This window comes from Carassius gibelio, chromosome B25 (assembly GCF_023724105.1).
Source record: "Carassius gibelio isolate Cgi1373 ecotype wild population from Czech Republic chromosome B25, carGib1.2-hapl.c, whole genome shotgun sequence".
In the NCBI taxonomy this organism is placed as follows: Eukaryota; Metazoa; Chordata; class Actinopteri; order Cypriniformes; family Cyprinidae; genus Carassius; species Carassius gibelio.
In genome coordinates this window covers 5,247,790-5,267,350 of record NC_068420.1, presented here as the reverse complement: position 1 = coordinate 5,267,350, position 19,561 = coordinate 5,247,790, and the positions used below count along the sequence as shown (strand labels likewise).

Here is a 19,561-nt window from a genome sequence, read left to right as displayed (position 1 = left end):
AAAAAAAAAAAAAAAAACACTTTATTACAACAGCCAATCATCAGCCAGGAATCAGTGGATAGATCTTGAAGTAAACAAAGCAAATTCAAAGAAAGACAGAATAAATATAATCTTGAATCCTTTCAGGCTAACAATTTACCTAAGAATGAAATGTATGGCATTGGTCTTGTAGGTTTACGTTAAATTCTAAGATAATGAAAGATTAATTATTTTTTATTAAGTCTATTAAATGTTTAAAATGACATTTTAAATGTTATAGTTACCCATTTTATTCTACGAAATAATTTTAATAAAGTTATATTACTCCCCCAATATTCCATCAACAACACATTCTTCAAACCCCTCCCCCAGAGAAACATCAGCCAATCAGAACATGTAAAAAGCAGCCATTGTTTTCTTATTGGCTAAAAAGTGCGGGCCGCTACCCAACACATTTTTTCTTTACGCCTTCAGAGTATAATTACACTCAAACAGGTGTGATTTCTCACCGATTTCAGTTGTAGTATGAAAACATTACAACTCTTCGAAATCAGTGAATGGCATCTGTTTGAAGTTATCTAACAGCTTTTAGGTTCAGAAGAGACGGCAGACATTTTGTCCCCTTCGTCCATTACATACAACTTCCATCGTTAACAGTCTTTTATCAGAATCGCTTACAGACTGTACAGCTTAAACCACACAACTATAGGAAACGTTACCAGTAAATCGACATATCTATCAAAACGCCACCTAATGATTTCCTATTACATAAAGGTTGTGGTATCATTATTACCTTTTATATGATTATATAAAAGCCAGCTCATCGATTAGTCGTTTGTGCTTTAGCATGATTGTCTCCCCGCGTTTTTCCACGCCACATTCCTTCAAGGACCAGCTCACTTACTTCCTGCTTTATGTTAAACGACGGCGAATTCAACCAATCAGACGCGCGTAACGACAAATCGGGCAACGCGATTGGCTGAGCGCGGCGAGGAGGGCGGGGCATCCTGTCTCGTTGCTGGTGCGTGTTGTTCGAGGGAAAAAGCTGCTGGAGCGATTCGAGGCCTTGCGTCTACTTTCTATGAACGAAAAAGGAATAAACATTCTTGTTTGGTAGTTTTCCTCATGCAGCAGGCAGAAACCTTTGGATAAACTCAAACGGAGGTCGCGGAATTGTTAAATGGTTTGCATTATTGAAATCACATTATTGCTTGTGTTACTGTACAAAGGCTGCTGGTTTTGTGAATGTAGACGGTTGTTTATGGACAGGCCGCAGTTATTTGACTAGTGCTCATGTGCATGCTTTATTGCATGAGTCACGAGTTACATTCGACAGTCTAGATACTAGTTTGAGCGTTTAGTGAATGAAAGTGTTAGCAGATCATCAGTCTCTGCTGTTGCATGGCTCTTAAGGGCCTTGCAGCATGGGCTGGCCTGGCGTGTGTTTTTAAGTCCCTTCAAGAACGGACAGTGTAATGTCCCTTAGAGACAGCCCATTTATGAGCTCACCTGTATAGTTCATTATTTTCGCCCAGAAAAAGAAAACATGCATTATAATTTTTAAAGGCTGATGTCTGTAAATGTTCAACAAATGCAGCATGCATGCTTAAAATAGGAAAGGATATTAAAAGCCACACAATTTACAGTGATTAAATGTTTAACATGACAAGAGATGTAACGTTAAAAGCACACAGAATGGAGATTGTTGTATTTTCACAAGGTTTGGAATACTGAGTTTTTCCTCTGCTCAATTTGAGGCTATTCTAATATAACATACTACTTTACAGTTTCTGTCATATTAAGTATGTATACTAGGCACAGTATTCAAATACATTTGCCAAAATGCCAAGTATAGAAATGCACACTTTATGGATCCCCACAATGCATTGCACTTGAATGCATTGGAAATAATTACGAAGTAAAGATTTTTTTTTTACACAGAATTAAATACAAAATGCAAACCAAATAAATTTCCAAAAAATGTCGCTTGACGCCACATGTGAACATCGTAGTCTTACCGTAGCATACTTCTGCTTGAAACGATTGTATTGTTGCGTATTACGTACTGCTGTCACTTACTATTTAATAAAAAGTATGAATCACTTTAAGCTGTATATTAACAGGTGGTATGCTACAGTTTTGCAATAGATCTATGGATGGATTGTACTGACATGTTTGTTTCTTGTTTTCTAGGTGTTGAACAGTCACACGATTCTCATCATATGAGAAGAATGTAGAGACGAGACTTGAATACAGTCAGCGGGCTTTCTCTTTTGTTTTAATTAAGTTTTATTTTGAGACGATGGCCTACACAAATTACAGCTCATTAAACCGAGCTCAGCTCACATTTGAATATCTGCACACAAACTCGTAAGTACTCATTTTAGTGCATTTTTGATGATATTTTTGCATATTTGCCATAGATTGACATTTTTTTGATTGAACTTGGTACACTCCAACTGCTATAACTTGCATAGCAGTCAGCCAATCATGTTGGAGCTTTTGATTTTCAAAAGCGGACATTTCTGTCCATATCCATTAATGGTTGGTGAACAGATCTTGCTTCTTCTTTCTACAGAGCAGTTTGAAGCGATAACATGACAAGAAGTCATTCTTTTTTGATGAAATGCTGTGGCACGATTGACATTTGACGATGCAGAGCTCATTTTTTTTCCAGCAAAGTGATGCGTTTACTATCAGTGGGAGGGCAGACAGTGTAAATGTGTTTGTGAATTGAACCCCAAAGAGCAGTTTTGAATGTGGATGTTGTTTTGGTTGTACATTAAATGTTGTACAATGTTGTATTAAAGCTGAATTGTTTTTGTGTAAAAACTCAACTTTGTTACATACTTCTGCGCTTATCAACCATAAACTACCAAAGTAACTCAGGGCTATGAAAAAGATCAGACTAAGACAAATTATTTTGTGGCCGACAGGACAACCCACGAGTTTCTTTTTGGAGCGTTGGCCGAGCTTGTGGACAACTCAAGGTACTAACACTGTTTTTTTCCATCAGTAATTATTAAGTATTACAGACATACTAAATCATAATGCATCATTAAAGTGAACATTCACTCCATTTCTTGTCTACAGAGACGCAAATGCCACACGGATAGACATCTATACAGGTTTTATGTTACAGTCATACATTTTAATACTAGCAAAAATATGTATTGTAACATAATAAATTGACCCCTAATATATGTTAAAATTAATTTGTTATGGCCAATCAGAGAAGAGACCAGATCTGAGAGGCGGGTTTATGCTGTGTTTTCTTGATGATGGCACTGGAATGGACCCCAGTGAGTAAAGCAAATAAAATATTCATCACACCACAAAATGCATGCATTTCTACTCAACAACATCTCATACATGACATAGTGATGACAGTAGAAATGTTTTGAATAGGCGAAGCCACTCACGTCATCCAGTTCGGAAAATCAAGCAAACGATTCCCAGAGTCCACTCACATTGGCCAGTATGGAAACGGATTAAAGTCGTAAGTATTATGACGCTTTTTTTTTTCACAAACCGATAAGCTGCACGTATTTTGATATTTAGGCTTTTTTATACATAAACATCCTGGTCTTTTTTAGGGGATCCATGCGTATTGGGAAGGACTTCATTCTTTTCACTAAAAAAGATGACAAATTAACGTGTTTGTTTTTGTCGCGAACGTTTCATGAAGAGGAGGGTCTGGACGAGGTAAGATGTTGATTTCAGGCCATCATATACAACCACTCATTCTGAACTGAAAGCAGAGCTCTTGAGAGTTTTGGCATGTTCTTGTAGGTGATTGTCCCATTACCCTGTTGGGACGCAAAGACCCAGCAGCCTCTGACTCAAGACACAGAGAAGTACGCTACTGAGACTGAACTCATCTTTAAGTATTCACCTTTTAAGAATGAAGAACAGCTATTCCGCCAGTTCAAGAAGATCGAAGGACCCAGTGGTTGGTTTTTGCAGCAGTTTGTCAAAAATGAAATCCATTAGATTGTGTCTTGAATGAGACTGTTAAATCGGATTACTGTGTGTTTGTAGGTACGCTGGTTGTAGTTTATAACTTGAAGTTGATGGATAACCGAGAGCCGGAGTTGGATGTGGAGACGGACCATCAGGACATTCTGATGGCTGGGACGCCTGTAGAGGGAGTGTGAGTTAATCCGCAAATCATCTGGGCCTGTATTTACCAAGCCTTAAGGAATTACTCCCAAGAACACTGCTAAGAAGTGTAAAAAGATTATTGGCTCAAAGTTGCACTTAAAAGTTAGTCATCAAGCATCTCAGTTGAAATTTAAGCGAAGTGTAGGACTAAATCTTTAGTATAAGTCTTAGAGTTGATCCACGATACTTTGCTGTGCCACAAATGGGATTTTTGATGACGAAATATGCATGGACCAATCAATTAATAGATTTCCTTATTTAAGAATATTCTCAGATGAATTCACATTGAATGGTGAAATTCTGAAGAGTTTTCCACCATGTCTTAATTACAAATTTAAACCAGTGTGCTGTAAACTGACCTGGCTTTAGGGTTGTGAAGATAGATGATATCAGAGATATCCCCTGTTGCTGACGATAGCAAGACGATTAATATTAGTATTGTTCGTAAAAAAATAGACTAGGCGCCTATCTTCAGTAATTTAGTGCAGAGAGCCTCTAATGGGATGCTTCAGAAAAACGTGCCGTGGATCAGCTGGTATAAACACAAGCATTGACCAGAGTGGCCACGATCAGCTCCGGTGGATGTGTCAAGAGTCGTAACGCACTGCAGACGTGTGCAGTGTAAGTAAGTGGTAAGATATTTATTCGTTATACAGTGTAGAAAGCTTCACTTATTATAAAAGGTGTTTTTAAAGAGCATAATACTCACGCTAGATTGAAGTCAGTAATGATGTTCTTTAGTAATGTACAGTGCATCTGGAAAGTATTCGCATCCACATTTTATGTTTCAGCCTTATCCAAAATGGATTAAAATCATTATTTTCCTCAAAATTCTATAAACAAGACCCCATAATGACAACATTACATGAAATAAGTTTTTTTTTTTTTTTTTTTTTTACTTCTTGAAGCTTTATTTAATTTGTTTTTGGGTGTGACGGGACAATCTTTGTCCCAGTCTAAGCTTCTGAATCCTCTGGACTCAGTTTTTGTTAAGGTTATCTCTATATTTTGGTGCATTGAGCTTTTCTTCTACCATGACGAGACCCTCAGTCCCCGTCGCTGAAAAACAGCCCCACAGCATGAGGTTGTTAGCACACTTTGTTTTCGGGATGCTACTCTGCAGTTGATGAGCAGAGCTGGTTTCTTTCGTACATTATGCTTGCAATTGAGGAAAAGAAAAGAGAATCTTGTTTGGGATTGAGTTTGAGGATTGAGTTTGGCCACGCTGCCATAAACCCAGAACGAAGGAGTGTTGGAGTGATGTTTGTCCTTTTGTAGGTTTCTCCCATCTGCATGTATAATCATGGAGCTCAACTAGAGTGACTGTCAGCTTCTTGGTCACAACACTAATCAAAGCCCTTCTCCATCTATTGCTCGGTTTGGCCAGGGGGCCAACTCTAAGACCTCTTCCATTAAGGGTAACACTACATAAGATCACATGCTTCTGTGAACCTTCAATAGAGCAGAAATGTTTCTGTACCCTTCCCCAGATCTGTGCCTCGATACAATCCTGTTTCGGAGGTCTACAGACAATTCCTTGGACTTCATGGCTTGGTTTGTGCTCTTGCATGCACTGTTAACTGTGGGACCTTATATGCATGTACTAGGGCTGTGCAAAAAATCGAATGCGATTTTCATGCACATCTCATCAGTAAAGCCGCTTCTGTGATGTAGTAAGCTAGCGCAAAAGGGAAATGTATAAATAATTACAATTAATAATGATTAATTACAATTACATTTATTTGAGCTGTTAGTAGTAACTGTAGCAGAATTAAATTGCCATCAACTAATCTGTTTGTCCAGTGAACATTTAGAGTAATTTCATCTCAAAGTATATTTTCATGGCCAGAGAAAAAAAACCTCTTACAGTAGCTTAATAATGCATTAAAGCATGTGGTAAGGATCAAAACGTAAAGGGACATTTAATTTACAAAGCAGAATTAGAAACTCATGTAATTTGTGCACAAGAATTGTATTAACTAAACTCTTTAACACAAACTAGTAAAACAAACAAACAATCACATGTGCATACAAAAGGGGATCTAAAGGGGATGAATGAAGCCATTAGAGAAACCAGAGAATGCAGTTATGGAAAGAGTCAGTTAACCACCTGAGTAAAACCATCAGCACCGTTTATAACGGGGTCTATAGTTTATACTAAACCTCTGTTTAGTTTAGTTAAATCTACGATACTTGCATTGCTTTGGCCTGGAATGAGCATCAGGATGTAGTCTCGGATGAAAGTCTTGATGGTTTGGAGGTTCGGTGGTTTAGGAGTCGTGATCACCTTCCGGGTTTGAAAAGTGATTAACTCCAAAAAAGAAATTATTCTGACTCTGTGGTGGACGCGAGAGTTTTCTCCCAGATGAAGATGATGAAGAGCTAAGAGAGACGTCTGCTGAGATCCAAGGATCATTAATGAATGTAAAGACGAGGCTGAAGACTGGTGCAGACTTAAGGCTTGCAGAAGTGTTCTAGCTCACATCATCATCTTCTCAGAATCTAACCGAACCGCAGACAGACTGAGGCGGGTCACTGATGTGACAATTCATCTACTATTGAGCTCACACCTCCGGGAGGTCACAGAACCAATGCTGACTTTTATTTTTGGAGGGAAAGTTTACGACTTTGTCTTAGAGCATGATATTTTGCTTGTGTAATTTGATTTGGTGTTGATAAAAAATTACTAATGATTCTTAGAACACTAATATATTGCCTTTGTACCAACATATAATATACACTCTCGTTTAGATCATCAGAAGACAAATTCATAGATATAACATGGTAAGAGTACATATAGATGAGCTTACATGAACGAGTGGTTCTATCATAAGCATGCATAAAACCGTATACAATAGAAAATACGATATACAAGGACAGTTTTGGGCATTGTGTCTGTTTTAGAGAGACTTGAGTAAGAGTTGCTTTGCCTGCATTTCTTTGAGCAATAAAACTAGTGTTGATAGTAGATTTCAAATAAACTTCTTTCATGTTGTCATTATGGGGTATTGTTTGTAGAGTTTTTAGGAAAATAATTAATTTAATCCATTTCGGAATAAGATTGTGACATAAATGTGGAACAAGTGAAGCGCTGTGAATAATTTCCAGATGCACTGTAAATGTTCTTTCCTCGTTTTCGGTTTGAATTACTGAGGAAATGTAACCATTTGTTTGAAAGATTCGACGACTCCGCACAATCACAACACTCTCAAAACTACTTGAGAGACCTCTCGAGCTGTCTCAAATAACTGGGGGAGTAAGAGTGATTCTTAGCTTTAAGAAATGTGAAAACTTGCTTTTTTAAGTATGACAGTAAGCATAAATTTCATGAATTCTCAACACTTAAGACTAAAATGGCACTTGAAGCTTGATAAATATGGGCGGTTGCATTTTATTTTACAGTACGTGTACTAACATGTACTTATAGTGTACTTACAGTGTATTTATCTAAGAAAGTTCTGGTAACACAAGGTAACTACATGGGGTAGGGGAAGGTTTAGGGGTAGGTTCAGGGTTAGTACCTAGTTATTACATAGTTATTGTAATTACTATAATAAGTACATAGTATGTACATGAGGAACAGGACTGTAAAATAAAGTGCTACCATATGGGCCCAGTTCTTTACCTTTCTGTAGATATTATCACAAACCACACGTTTAACACGCTTAAAGCCGTAATTCACACCAAATTAAAATGTGCTGCGTTCTCAGGCTAAATTCATGATGTAGATGAGTTTTTCTTTCTTCAGATTAAGAAAAATGTAGCATTACATCAGTTGCTCATCAATGGATCCTCTGCTGTGAACAAAACATCACAGTAATCCACACCGCTCCAGTCCATCAGTTAATGTCTTGTGAAGTGAAACGTTGCATATTTGTAAGAAACAAATCCATTATTAAGTTGTTTTAACTTTAAATAGCTTATTCTGGCCAAAATACTAGTGTACAATAAAAATAGTACATCCCCTGTTTTCCTCTGACATCAAAGCCCACTGACATATTTGTTTAGATCAGTTTTGGGCTGTTACTGCTATCTTGTAAACAGTGCTTGTTGTCCATTTCTCATCTGATTCAGACTAGATGGCCTTTTTTATTTGAGAAACTAATATTATGGACTTGTGTTTAACCAGAAACAACTGTTTAAAGTTTAAAAACAAGCTTTTCATTTCCACAAGATGTTAATTACTAGACTGTATATAGTCGGGTAGATTATTGTGATGTTTTTATCTGCTGTTTGGACTCTCATTCTGACGGCACCCATTCACTGCAGAGGATCCATTTGATGAGAAAGTAATGCAATGCTACATTTCACCAAATCTGATGAAGAAACAAACTCATCTACATCTTTGATGTACTGAAGGTGAGTACATTTTTAGCAAATTAATTTTGGGGTGAACTATTCTTTTAAATCAGCTAGTCAGCACCTTCAGGATTACTTGAAACTTCTAGACAAAAGTGGTGGATCAGATTGGAGTTAAACCATAAAGGAAGTTGGCCTTCCAAGAGAAGAGTTATCATAAACCGACTGATGTTTCTCTTGAGCTGGCATGCGGCAAGTGTTTTTATCATGTGAATGAACTGTTGGATGTTTTGGGTGATACTAACACGTATGTTTGTGTTGCAAACAGGAAGCCAGAGAGGAGATCATTCCGTGCATACGCTGCTGTCCTGTACATCGATCCCAGAATGAGGATCTTCATTCAGGGTCACAAAGTCAGAACCAAGAGATTGTCCTGCTGCTTGTATAGCCCTAGGTAAACACGAAAAATATCACAGTCTCTGGGGGTTTTTAACCTCAAAATGATTTTGACACTTAATGTTGTGAAAAAATGCTAGTCAATAAGTTATTTTTACTAGTCGTTCTTGTGAACTAAATCAAGTGTGAAAACACCCTCAGAGGTGGTGGCAAACGTTCTGACTCAATATATGTTACATATTCTTTTCTTTTAACTTCTAGGATGTACAAATACACATCAACGCGCTTTAAAACCCGTGCAGAGCAGGAGGTCAAGAAGGCAGATCACCTCTCAAAACTTGGTGAGATTTACCTCAGTACACATAAATTTCTCAAGAGTTGACTAGAATTGAGCGTTAAGGGAAGTTGACTTCAGGCTTTGTGGCTTCTTATAGCATTTCCTCTAAATGACCATTTCTGCTCTTTAAATACTGAACCACAAGTATTGACAGGATATAGCAGCTTGCGTTCACACGTTGTTGGTATATTTATAAAGGAATCTTTTTGCTCTTCCCTTGATAAAGATTGTAACAAAGGAAAAAAGAGAAATTATTTTGACTGGATTCTCAGTGAATTAGACTGCGTGCTGTAAAATCAAATCACTTATGTCCCTTCTCTTTTTTCTCTTATGCATATGTTTGACTTCCTCTCTAGCTGAGGAGAAGGCACGAGAGGCCGAGAGCAAAGCTCGTGCCCTGGAGTTAAAGCTTGGGGATGATTTATCCAAAGAAGCCAGAGTAAGACCTCACAACCACCCAAACACACACACTTCAGACCCAGAAGATCAAGGATCTGACCCCGAGACTCTGAAACAAAAGAAACATTGTTCTTCCTGATAATATCTTTCAGAGGACACATATATAAGCCATGGCTAGATAATTTAATGTCTGTAATTCACCCTGGTATGCTTAAAATTGTAAATATGAATTGGAATATAGTTCAGAGATTTTACTTGTAATCTCAAGGGGTACCACTAATTGTCCAAGGTGTATTTGAGGGAAACATTTGTCGTAATGAGATTTTCCCCTATTTTCCGTTGTTTTAGTTAAGTATAAGATAATATTTTTTTTAGAATAATAAATAATAAACGTAAAAAATAATTAATAAATATAAAAATAAAACATCTTATGGTAGATCATCGTGATTTTACAAAGTTAATTATAAATAATCAAAGAAGCTTTACACTGCACAATTAATCTCCTATTTACATCATGTCTACTCTTTCTTTGTTTTAATGAGAGTGTAGAACGCAGCATCAGTTAACAGTGAGTGGATTGTGTTCATGAAATCAACAGATATGTCTGTGATTCGCTATATTGCTCAACACTGCTGCAAACACACCCTAAATGGAAAGATATGAAAAGCTCCAACCACAAACATTATTACAGCTGCAGTTTTAAAATTAAGTTCTTTTAATACAGATATGAGGTCATGCTGTGACATATCAATCTGCTGCGGGTCACACGGTATCACGTGATGCTAATTTGGAAGCCAGAGTTCACAAAGTTTGTACTTTGGAACACAGCGAAATGCAAAAACTTGCACGGCTTGTATTTTAGGTCTGACGCATCGCATGCATATGAATGGAAGTCAGTGTGAAAAGTGCAGTGTGACTGTGACTTTAACCGGTAGAGATTTTCGACTGTCATCTTGAATGTGGTTACATTTTCATGTGAATTTGCTGTGCTATGGTCATGAAAACATATAATAATAGTTTTTAAGCACTGCAATTTAAAAACAAGTGTTTGAGAAGCAAGTGAAAGAGAACTAATTTCACTGTGTGCACGTAATGTCTGTTTCTGAGCTCTGTCACAGAAGCAAGTGCACATGAAAACGGTGCTCATAGAGTTATTTCTGCTGCTTTATAGGCCTTAAACAGTCAAATACACACACTTGTGTCAAAATGCCAGTTTTTGCAAGTATCCTCTTAAACACAGTAATTCAGGTCTTAAGTGAAAGCAAAAAGCTGAGAAAGGAAACACATTTTGTAACAGTATATTGGATCCACGCAGCTCTTAAAGTGACAGCAGTCTAATATTCCTGCTGTCTGATGTTAATCAAAACAACCAAATAGAAAATCTCTCACTGCTCTTGACTAAATCCCTTTTGTAACATTTAATAAGAAGAAATGTATATTTAAATTACACACAGAAGGGTATGCAGTGTATATATAGCACCGCCCACAACATCTTTGCATAACGATGTTGAGTTTTGCACGGAACAGCACTACCGTATTTTCTGGACTATAAGTCACACTTTTTTTCATAGTTTGGCTGGTCCTGCGACTTATAGTCATGTGCGACTTATCAAAATTAATTTGACATGAACCAAGAGAAATGAACAAAGAGGAAACATTACCGTCTACAGCAGCGAGAGGGCGCTCTGTGCTGCTCAGTGCTCCTGTAGTCTACACTGAAAACATAGAGCGCCCTCTCGTGGCTATAGACGGTAATGTTTTCTTTTGGTTCTAAATAAATGCGACTTCTACTTCAATGTGACTTATGTTCTTTTCCTCATCATGACGTATTTTTGGACTGATGCGACTCGTACTCAGATGCGACTTATAATCCGAAAAATATGGCACTCACATTTTCTTCTTTAGTTTTATTTATCAAATAATTTATTAAATGTCAATTTATAAGTGCTTGTTGGATCTCCAGGTTTATAATATATGCGTTTTATTTCCTGTTGCTGGTTTCAGGCCGCTCTGAGAAAGGCACAAGATTCGGCTGTGGCGTTACGTGCCGAAGCTACTAGAAAACAAGCCATCCACGCATCCAAACAAAAGTAATACACGCCTACAACATGTAACGCGCACCTACAAACACGCTATGACCTCTTAAAGAATACCTTGAGATCTGTTATCCTTTCTGTTTCAGAGCTTTGAAAGAGCCCAAGGAGCTGAACTTTATATTCGGTGTGAACATTGAGAGACGAGATCAGGACGGAATGTTTGTGTATAACTGCAGCCGTCTAATAAAGATGTACGAGAAGACAGGACCACAGCTGGAGGGAGGAATGTGAGTGAAAAACGCACACACCTCATTACGTAAGCTGATGTGTAACAATAGCTTCATGGATAACTACTGTCTGTGGGTGTGTCAGGGCCTGTGGGGGTGTTGTAGGAGTAGTGGATGTTCCCTATCTAGTGCTCGAACCAACGCACAACAAACAGGACTTTGCAGACGCTAAAGAATACAGACACTTACTGAGAGCCATGGGAGAATATCTCGCCCAGTACTGGAAGGACATTGGTATAGGTCAGTCTTTTTGTGTAATATGTACACACGTTTATGGAATATTCATTGAATTATGAATGATTAATTCATAATTCATAAATGTAACATGGAATGAAATGTTTCCCTCAACAGCTCAGAAGGGCATAGTGAAATTCTGGGATGAATTTGGTTATTTGTCGGCTAACTGGAACTCCGTCCCCTCAAATGAACTCCGGTTTCGCAGACGGAGGGCCATGGAGATCCCGATCACCATCCAGTGTGGTATGAACATAAACATCCATTCAGCCCTTCAAAAAGTTCCTTTAACATGCCAAATATTTATCTGCATAAATGTGGCAAAAATGTATTTGGCCAAAATCAAGATTACTGATTTGATCCTAACTTCTAATCTAATGTAATGAACTTTTGTGCTACAGACATGAATCTTGCTTCAAATATTGGCAGTTGTTATGGGCTGGTGTATTTTCACTAATAATTATGTGCAAAGTGATCTGATGTTAAAATTCCTACCTGGTTAATGCCAAAAATTTGAAAATATTGTAGACTTGAATTGAATTAGTGACTAAAGTCATGTAGGTGGAATCTTTTGACTTGGGCCAGCAAGAAACCACCTAAAATCACACTAGCAAACACATATGGGAAAAAAAACTGAACATCTTAGCAATGCATAGCAATACCCTAAAATATAACCAGAACATTAGATGCCCTAAGAAACAACCAGAACATTCTAGTAACCACATAGAAACACACAGAACAGGCAGCCCACCCTTGCATCATTGCTGTAGGCAAACACCACTCACATTCATTCAGAAGATAAATATAATTCCTTAGCGTTTTCAATCTTTCTTTCTGTAGATAAGTGTTTGAAGTGGCGGACGCTGCCGTTTCAGATGGATGCTGTGGACAAACGGTACCCAGACAGCTGGGTGTGTCTCATGAACCCGGACGGAAACCAGGACAGGTCAGGAAATTAGATCCCAGAAGCATTCTAATGGTTCAATACAATTTTTTATTTCTTCCTCAATCTTCCGTTTGTTCTGTTCTGTTAGGTGTGATGCTCCTGAGCAGAAGCAGAATTTGCCCATTGGTGTTTTGAAAAAGGATGTCAAGTCATCAGATGACAAACAGAAAGATCTATCAGAGAAAATCCGTCAGCAGCAAGAAAAACTGGAGGCCATGCAGGTCTGTCCATGATCTCAGCTCGCTTCTGAGCCTTTTTGTGTTCATTTTGTGTAAATTAAAGCTTTATTTTTCCTCACAGAAAACCACGACAGTAAAATCAGCAGCAGATATAAAACGGCTGCCTCTAGATGTCAGTACAAAACCTGCAGAAGAACGCACGCCTCAGGTACAGTATCTGTGTCCGGATGTGTGTGGACAATTCTCACAAAAATATATTTAGGTTACATTTTACCATACCATCAAGACACAAAATATTTAAAAAAATCTGAATTATTTTTTTCACAAGGAGAGTTGAATAAATCTTTTGTAATTTACTCACCCTGATTATTTATGTAGCGTTTTAATGTGACTTAAGACATCTTTTTGACAGGTTTAATGCTATGCATTGTTTTATTCTATTATATCAAAATAAATATATATTTTCTTTTACCTATTTATCCTCCCTAATAGCCGACCCGCTCATCTCAGCGAGCAGTGCCCCGCCCACGCTCCCCACCTCTCCCCGCAGTGGTCAGAAAAGCTGTCAGTCAACCACAGATAGCAAAAACTCCTCCCCCTAAAGCGACGCCTCCTTCACGACCCACCCGGACCCCACCAGCTCCTCCCCCTCCATCCAAAGCAAAGTCATCACCAGCTCCTGCAACAAAGGCAACAAAACCCGCCGCCAAACCTGTAGCCCCGCCACCACCCACAAAGACACCGGCTCGCAGAAGTGTCACACAGAGCCGCGCCACTACAGTAAGTAATCTTATATACTTTTATATACTCTTATAAACCAGGGGTGCCCGAACTGGTCCTGGAGATCTACCTACCTGCAGAGTTCAGTTCCAGCGCTGAGCAAACACACCTGTCTGTAATCAATCAAGCGCTCCTTCAGATTCTAATAAGTTGGTTCAGTTGTGTCTGGTCAAGTTTGGAGCTGAACTTTACAGGAGGGTAGAAACTTTCGTGTTTCAGTGCATAAAAAAAAAAAATCCCAAAAAAACTGATACATGTTTTTTCCTTGCTAGCCATCATCTGCCAAGACTGCTGGCAAACAAACTCCAACTAACAAAAAAGGAAACCAAAAGAAAAGTAGAGTCCAGGAAAAGGAGGATGCAGATGAAGAAGAAAGTGAAGAGGAGGAGGAGGAAGAAGAAGAAGAGGAGGAGGAGGAGGATGACGAAGAAGACAGTGCATCAGAAGAGGATGAACCTCAACCCAAAAAATCAAAGATGGCAGCATCTGTTCAGGCTCGAGGGAAAGCTGTCGTGGAAAAAAAACCACCAGCAGCCGAAGCAGCTGTTAAACAGACCAACGCTGAGGTAACATTCACACAACGTTACCAGAGGGAAACGGTGGTGAACTCACTTAAAACAATAGTTCACCCAAAAATGTGCTGAATATGTAATTGCCCCCAGGCCATCCATCAGAACTGATTTGGAGAAATGTAGCATTTACATGACTTGTTTACCAGTGAATGGGTGCCATCAGAATGAGAGTCCAAATAGCTAATAAAAACATCCCCGTAATCCACACCCGTCTATGAGTTAACATCTTGTGAAACAAAAAGCTTTTTGTTTCTTAGAAACAAATCCATCATTAACAGTTTGTTAACTAAAATACGACTTCATAATCTATAATATTGCTTTCTCAAGTGAAAAAGTCACTTCGTCTGAATCAGGAGAAACGGCTGCACAGATCAAGCACCGGTTAAAGCAAAAAATGGTTCTTATTAAATATGGATTATTGTGATGTGTTTATCAACTGTTTGGACTCTCATTCTGACGGCACCCATTCACTGCAGAGGATCCATTGTTGAGCAGCTGTATGAATGTAATGCTATATTTCTCCAAATCTGTTCCCATTAGAATAAAACACATCTATATCTTGGATAGGGCTGGACAATAATTCAAAATCAGTATATATTGTGATATTTTCTTTTTTTCAATAACAGTGATATGAGATTTAAACACATTTCCAATATTTCAATACATGTAACCAGTGTTTCCTATTTGTGGCGATAGACTTCATTGAATAAACATGAACACTCCACCTTCAAAATCAAAACACGGGTGTTTCATATGCATGTATCTCTATAGAAATCTGTCTTCTGAAAAGTTTTGATGGCATTTTCATTTTATCTGATGAAGTAGCTTTCAAGAGCGCAGCGCTGCTTTGTGTTCAGCCCTTTGCGGGGGAAACCACTGTTTCTGCCGTACTAGAAGCGCCTCCTGCTGGCAGAGAATAAATCTGCATTTTCAATAAGTCTCCAGCAACATGTGCGAATCTGAGAGCCTTGTTTATTTGACTGATTTCACATTTCTTGTTAGTATGAAGGCTAAATAAAAATGAAAGGTGAAATAAATTGTATTTATTCCATTTTTATTTCTAAAATATTATAGTTTTGTAGGAGGAGGTTTCATAGACTTGGCCATTTCATTTTTCAGAAGTTTGTAGGTAGAGACATCTGTTTTGAGCATGCTTGAGGCTTTTCTGAGGCTTTTCTTTTTAAATCACTGTATTCACATCGGAATTATATCTTATCAACCTGAAATTAAGAAATATATTGTGATATAAATTTTGGTCATGTCATCCAGCCCTAATCTTGGATGGCTTGAGTTTAAGTACAGATTCAGCTCAATTTATTTTTTGGTGAACTATTTCTTTTATGCAGTTTTAATTGATTTCACTTTCTCCGTCAGGTTATCACAAATAGCACTAATGAAGATCTGAAGAAAGATGTGATAAAAAATGCACAGAAAGGTAAAACATGCATATTGTTGCGCATTATAAAAGGATGTATCCAATTGTGGGGTATGATTTATAGATCTTATAACGGTGTTGTAGATAAAGGAATTCAGGTGGAGGCGAAGGTGAACGGCGAGTGGTTCACAGGTCGTGTAACCGCAGTAGAGACGGGAAAGGAGAGCATACGCTGGAAGGTCAAGTTCGACTATGTTCCCATGAACACTCCTAGAGACCGCTGGTACATGCACAAACACTTACAAATAAACAGATCTGTTCTGTTTCATTGCAACTTCTAAATTATTTGTATACAGCAAATGTTTGATTTGTGTTTTTGATTGTTTTCAGGGTGTTTAAGGGCAGCGAGGATGTCCGTCTTATGCGTCCCGCCTCTCCAGAGTCCCGAAGTCCAGACACCAATCAGGGTCCAGCACGGTCTGTAACTCCGCCCACTGCTGCTGAGCCTGACACGACTCAGAGCGGGCCGAGCAGAGAGACCACAGAAGGCCTTGTGACCATGATGAGGTGTGTTTGTGGTTTCTTCCATTAATACTAGGTGCATTTTGTGTGTATTTCAACCCGTCGTTCATGGTTCGTTTGGCACAGGACATTGCTACGGTATTTTTTCCCTCCGGATTTCCGAATCCCTAAAGATTCTGTGAACACTATGAGTGCTGAGGACCTTGTGGCCTTTCCAATCGTGAGTACAGAGCATCGTTGCTGCTACGCGGAAGCCTTCAAAGATATATCAATTCTAAATTGTTTGAGTGCTTGCACATATTAATTGGATTGCATTAATTATTCATTGTGAATTGCAGAAAGAGTATTTCCAGCAGTATGAGGCCGGACTGCAGAGTCTATGCAATTCCTACCAAACTCGGGCGGAGTCACGTGCACGAGCCGTGGAGGAGAAGAGCAGCGGGGCAGAAGCCAAACTCCGGGAATCTGAGGAGAAACTCCGCAAACTCAGAACCAACATCGTCGCTCTTCTGCAGAAAGTCCAGGAGGTCTGAAACACACACACACACACACTCACTTCCTGTATAAATCACTTTTGCTATTTGTTTTGATTTTACGGGCCATTGTCAAAGAGATTTTATGAGTTTAAATGACTTTAGAGTTATCAACAGAAAAATAATGTATTTGTTTGGAATTTTAACTTTTTTTTTCATGTTTATTATGTTCCACAGGATATTGAGATCAGCAGTGACGATGAGCTGGATGCCTACATTGAAGATCTGGTCACAAAGGGAGAGTGAAACTCCTCTGTTTTACCTACATTTTCACTCTCTACACGTTTCATGCATTCTTTGCGCTCTGACGGCTGACTGGAGATGTTTGCTGGTCAGCCACAACTTCATCCCTGTACTGTAACAATGCAGCAAGAGCCAACTTCAATTACCAACTTCAAGGCAATTTTCGGTTTAAAAACACAACTCAGGCCATCAGCCCATCCTTGGATGTAACTTGTGGGCCGAAGGTGATGAGAGGAACCTGCAGTTTGAAAACTTTGTTCGATTTTACTCTACATGGAGGTTTTGAGTTCATATTGGCTGTTTTAGGATCTCAGTGTTGTAAAGCTTAATGCTCAACCCGATTTCATGGAAGAGTCCGCAGCCTTTCTCAGCTCGCATTGATTCCTTACAAACCATTTTGACATTTTGAGTTTGAAAATGGGCTTTAACTTGCTGCTATGTTATCAGAATTTCCTCAAGTTTGAGTTCCTTCCCATTTCATTTTCCATGTATTTGGATGTGATATTCATTTTGTGTTTTATTTTTTAATCCTCCAATTTTTTTTTTTTTTGAATAAACACATCTGATGCTGTTAACATCTTCAGTTACAGTATTTAGTCATCTTTATATCTGAGAATATTTTTTAAAAAAGTTTTATTAAAACAGTCCAATAAAGTTTAGGATGTACATGTCTTATGATTCTGTTTGTCTGGGGTAAAAAAAAAAAAAAAACTTCCAGTTTGTGTTCTAGTTGTAACTTTCATATTATTTTTTTTATTCAGTTGATAAATGCATTCAACAATTTGCTGAGATGGAAAAAAATGGCCTATGTTAAATATACACACTTTGACCTTAAGTTGTAAATTTTGTATTTTGCATAGTTGCTAGTACAGTTTAAAAATATTCAATTGGAATGTTGTAATTAAATGTAATTACATATATTTGATATATACCATATATTTATAAAGCCATGAAGGAAAGATGATCTTAAATTTGTGAATATTCACAGAGGTCAATTATTCTGCTAATTTCTTTTTTTCTGAATTTAAAAAATTAACTGATAAATGATAGATCATGTGTGATCCTTTTCTGTACAGCTGCGCATTCGTGAGACTGTTGTTAGCTCAGCGATTCACTCCGTAGAAGTTCTGCCAGTCTGGCATCGTTTTTCCTGTCCCTTTTTTATTAATCTTTATTTCTCGCACCTTTTTTAATCAAGTTGGTGTGAACTGATGAACTCTCATGAACGCATAGCCATGCAGAAAACAATATTTTTGGTTCATTTTCCACCAAAACTTTTTGTTCACCCTCAGAACACTTTGAGTATACGACATGGGATCATTGTGTGACACTTTTGTATCATTTTAAAGGCTTGATGCTGGTCACTATCCACTTGCAATAATTATTTAAAAATAAAGGTTCCAAAAGACAGGTTTTTTCACAGTGATGCCTTAGAAGAACCAGTTTTGGTTCACCAAAGAACCTTTCAGAAAAAAAAATATAATCTAAAGAACCTGCAATGAAAAGGTTCCATGAATGTTGAAGGTTCTTTGTGGAACCATTGCTGCCAATAAAGAACTTTTATTTTTTTAAAGTGTATGTATGAGCGTGATATAAAGTCGATGAACAACCATATAGGTCACTTCATTAAAAAATAGAACTATAGACTTGATTCAGACATTCTTCAAAAATCCTGGATCTTGTCATATAACATAAGAAAATGTAAAAAATAATAATAATAATAATTTGGCATAAATCAACAAGCCTGTCAAGGTCATTGTTTTTAAGCTGCTCTGTTGTGATGGCTCATATCAGTTCAGCAGAGTCTTCGGTGCTCATGTTTCTCTGATGCCCTGCGTGATGCTGAGGATGAGCTCTCCTCCCTTCCTGAGTTTCACATGACCAGACTCAACCCTGTTTTTAAAGAGAGACACAAACACATTGTGAGGTGAGTACAAAACTTATTAATAGGTTAGAATTACAAAATAAATCTTTACCAGAGTGGTTAATGTGTTATGTGCTTTAAATTGTGGTTGATTCACACAAAAACTACACTGGAAAAAAAAAACCTAAACATATTTAGGATTTGGGGAGGGGTTAAATTGTAAAAAATGGGGTCAGTTTATTAGTAGATTTTTGTAACCTCTTTGAATGTAGTCTACATTGACTTCTGGTCTATTTTTTGTTACATGTGATCTTTGTTAACTTTTAAGAAAATGTATCAAGCATTTTAGATTGACAAATATAACACTGACAAAAACATTGCAGTTGAAATTACGATATTAACAGTTGTCATTTGAA

The 19,561-nt window shown here is 37.9% G+C and overlaps 1 protein-coding gene across 2 annotated transcripts; it reads left to right on the top strand.

The window, feature by feature from the left end:
* The first annotated feature begins 927 nt into the window (after window positions 1-927).
* LOC128014165 (ATPase MORC2A) lies at window positions 928-17,952 on the top strand. 2 transcript variants are annotated; one of them, XM_052597510.1, is made up of 27 exons: window positions 928-1,162; window positions 2,173-2,349; window positions 2,916-2,969; window positions 3,073-3,107; window positions 3,213-3,281; window positions 3,388-3,478; window positions 3,576-3,684; window positions 3,772-3,931; window positions 4,021-4,132; window positions 8,771-8,896; window positions 9,100-9,179; window positions 9,532-9,614; window positions 11,579-11,664; window positions 11,757-11,897; window positions 11,983-12,137; window positions 12,249-12,377; window positions 12,972-13,077; window positions 13,166-13,298; window positions 13,378-13,464; window positions 13,749-14,036; window positions 14,309-14,602; window positions 15,983-16,043; window positions 16,128-16,266; window positions 16,374-16,550; window positions 16,632-16,725; window positions 16,844-17,032; window positions 17,216-17,952. In XM_052597510.1, exons 2-27 carry the CDS (start codon window positions 2,282-2,284, stop codon window positions 17,282-17,284), a joined length of 3,135 nt encoding a protein of 1,044 aa, XP_052453470.1. In that variant the 5' UTR covers window positions 928-1,162; window positions 2,173-2,281; the 3' UTR covers window positions 17,285-17,952. The 2 variants fall into 2 exon arrangements, with proteins under 2 accessions (XP_052453470.1, XP_052453471.1); XM_052597511.1 differs by having other exon boundaries at window positions 984-1,143.
* The last annotated feature ends 1,609 nt before the right edge of the window (window positions 17,953-19,561 follow it).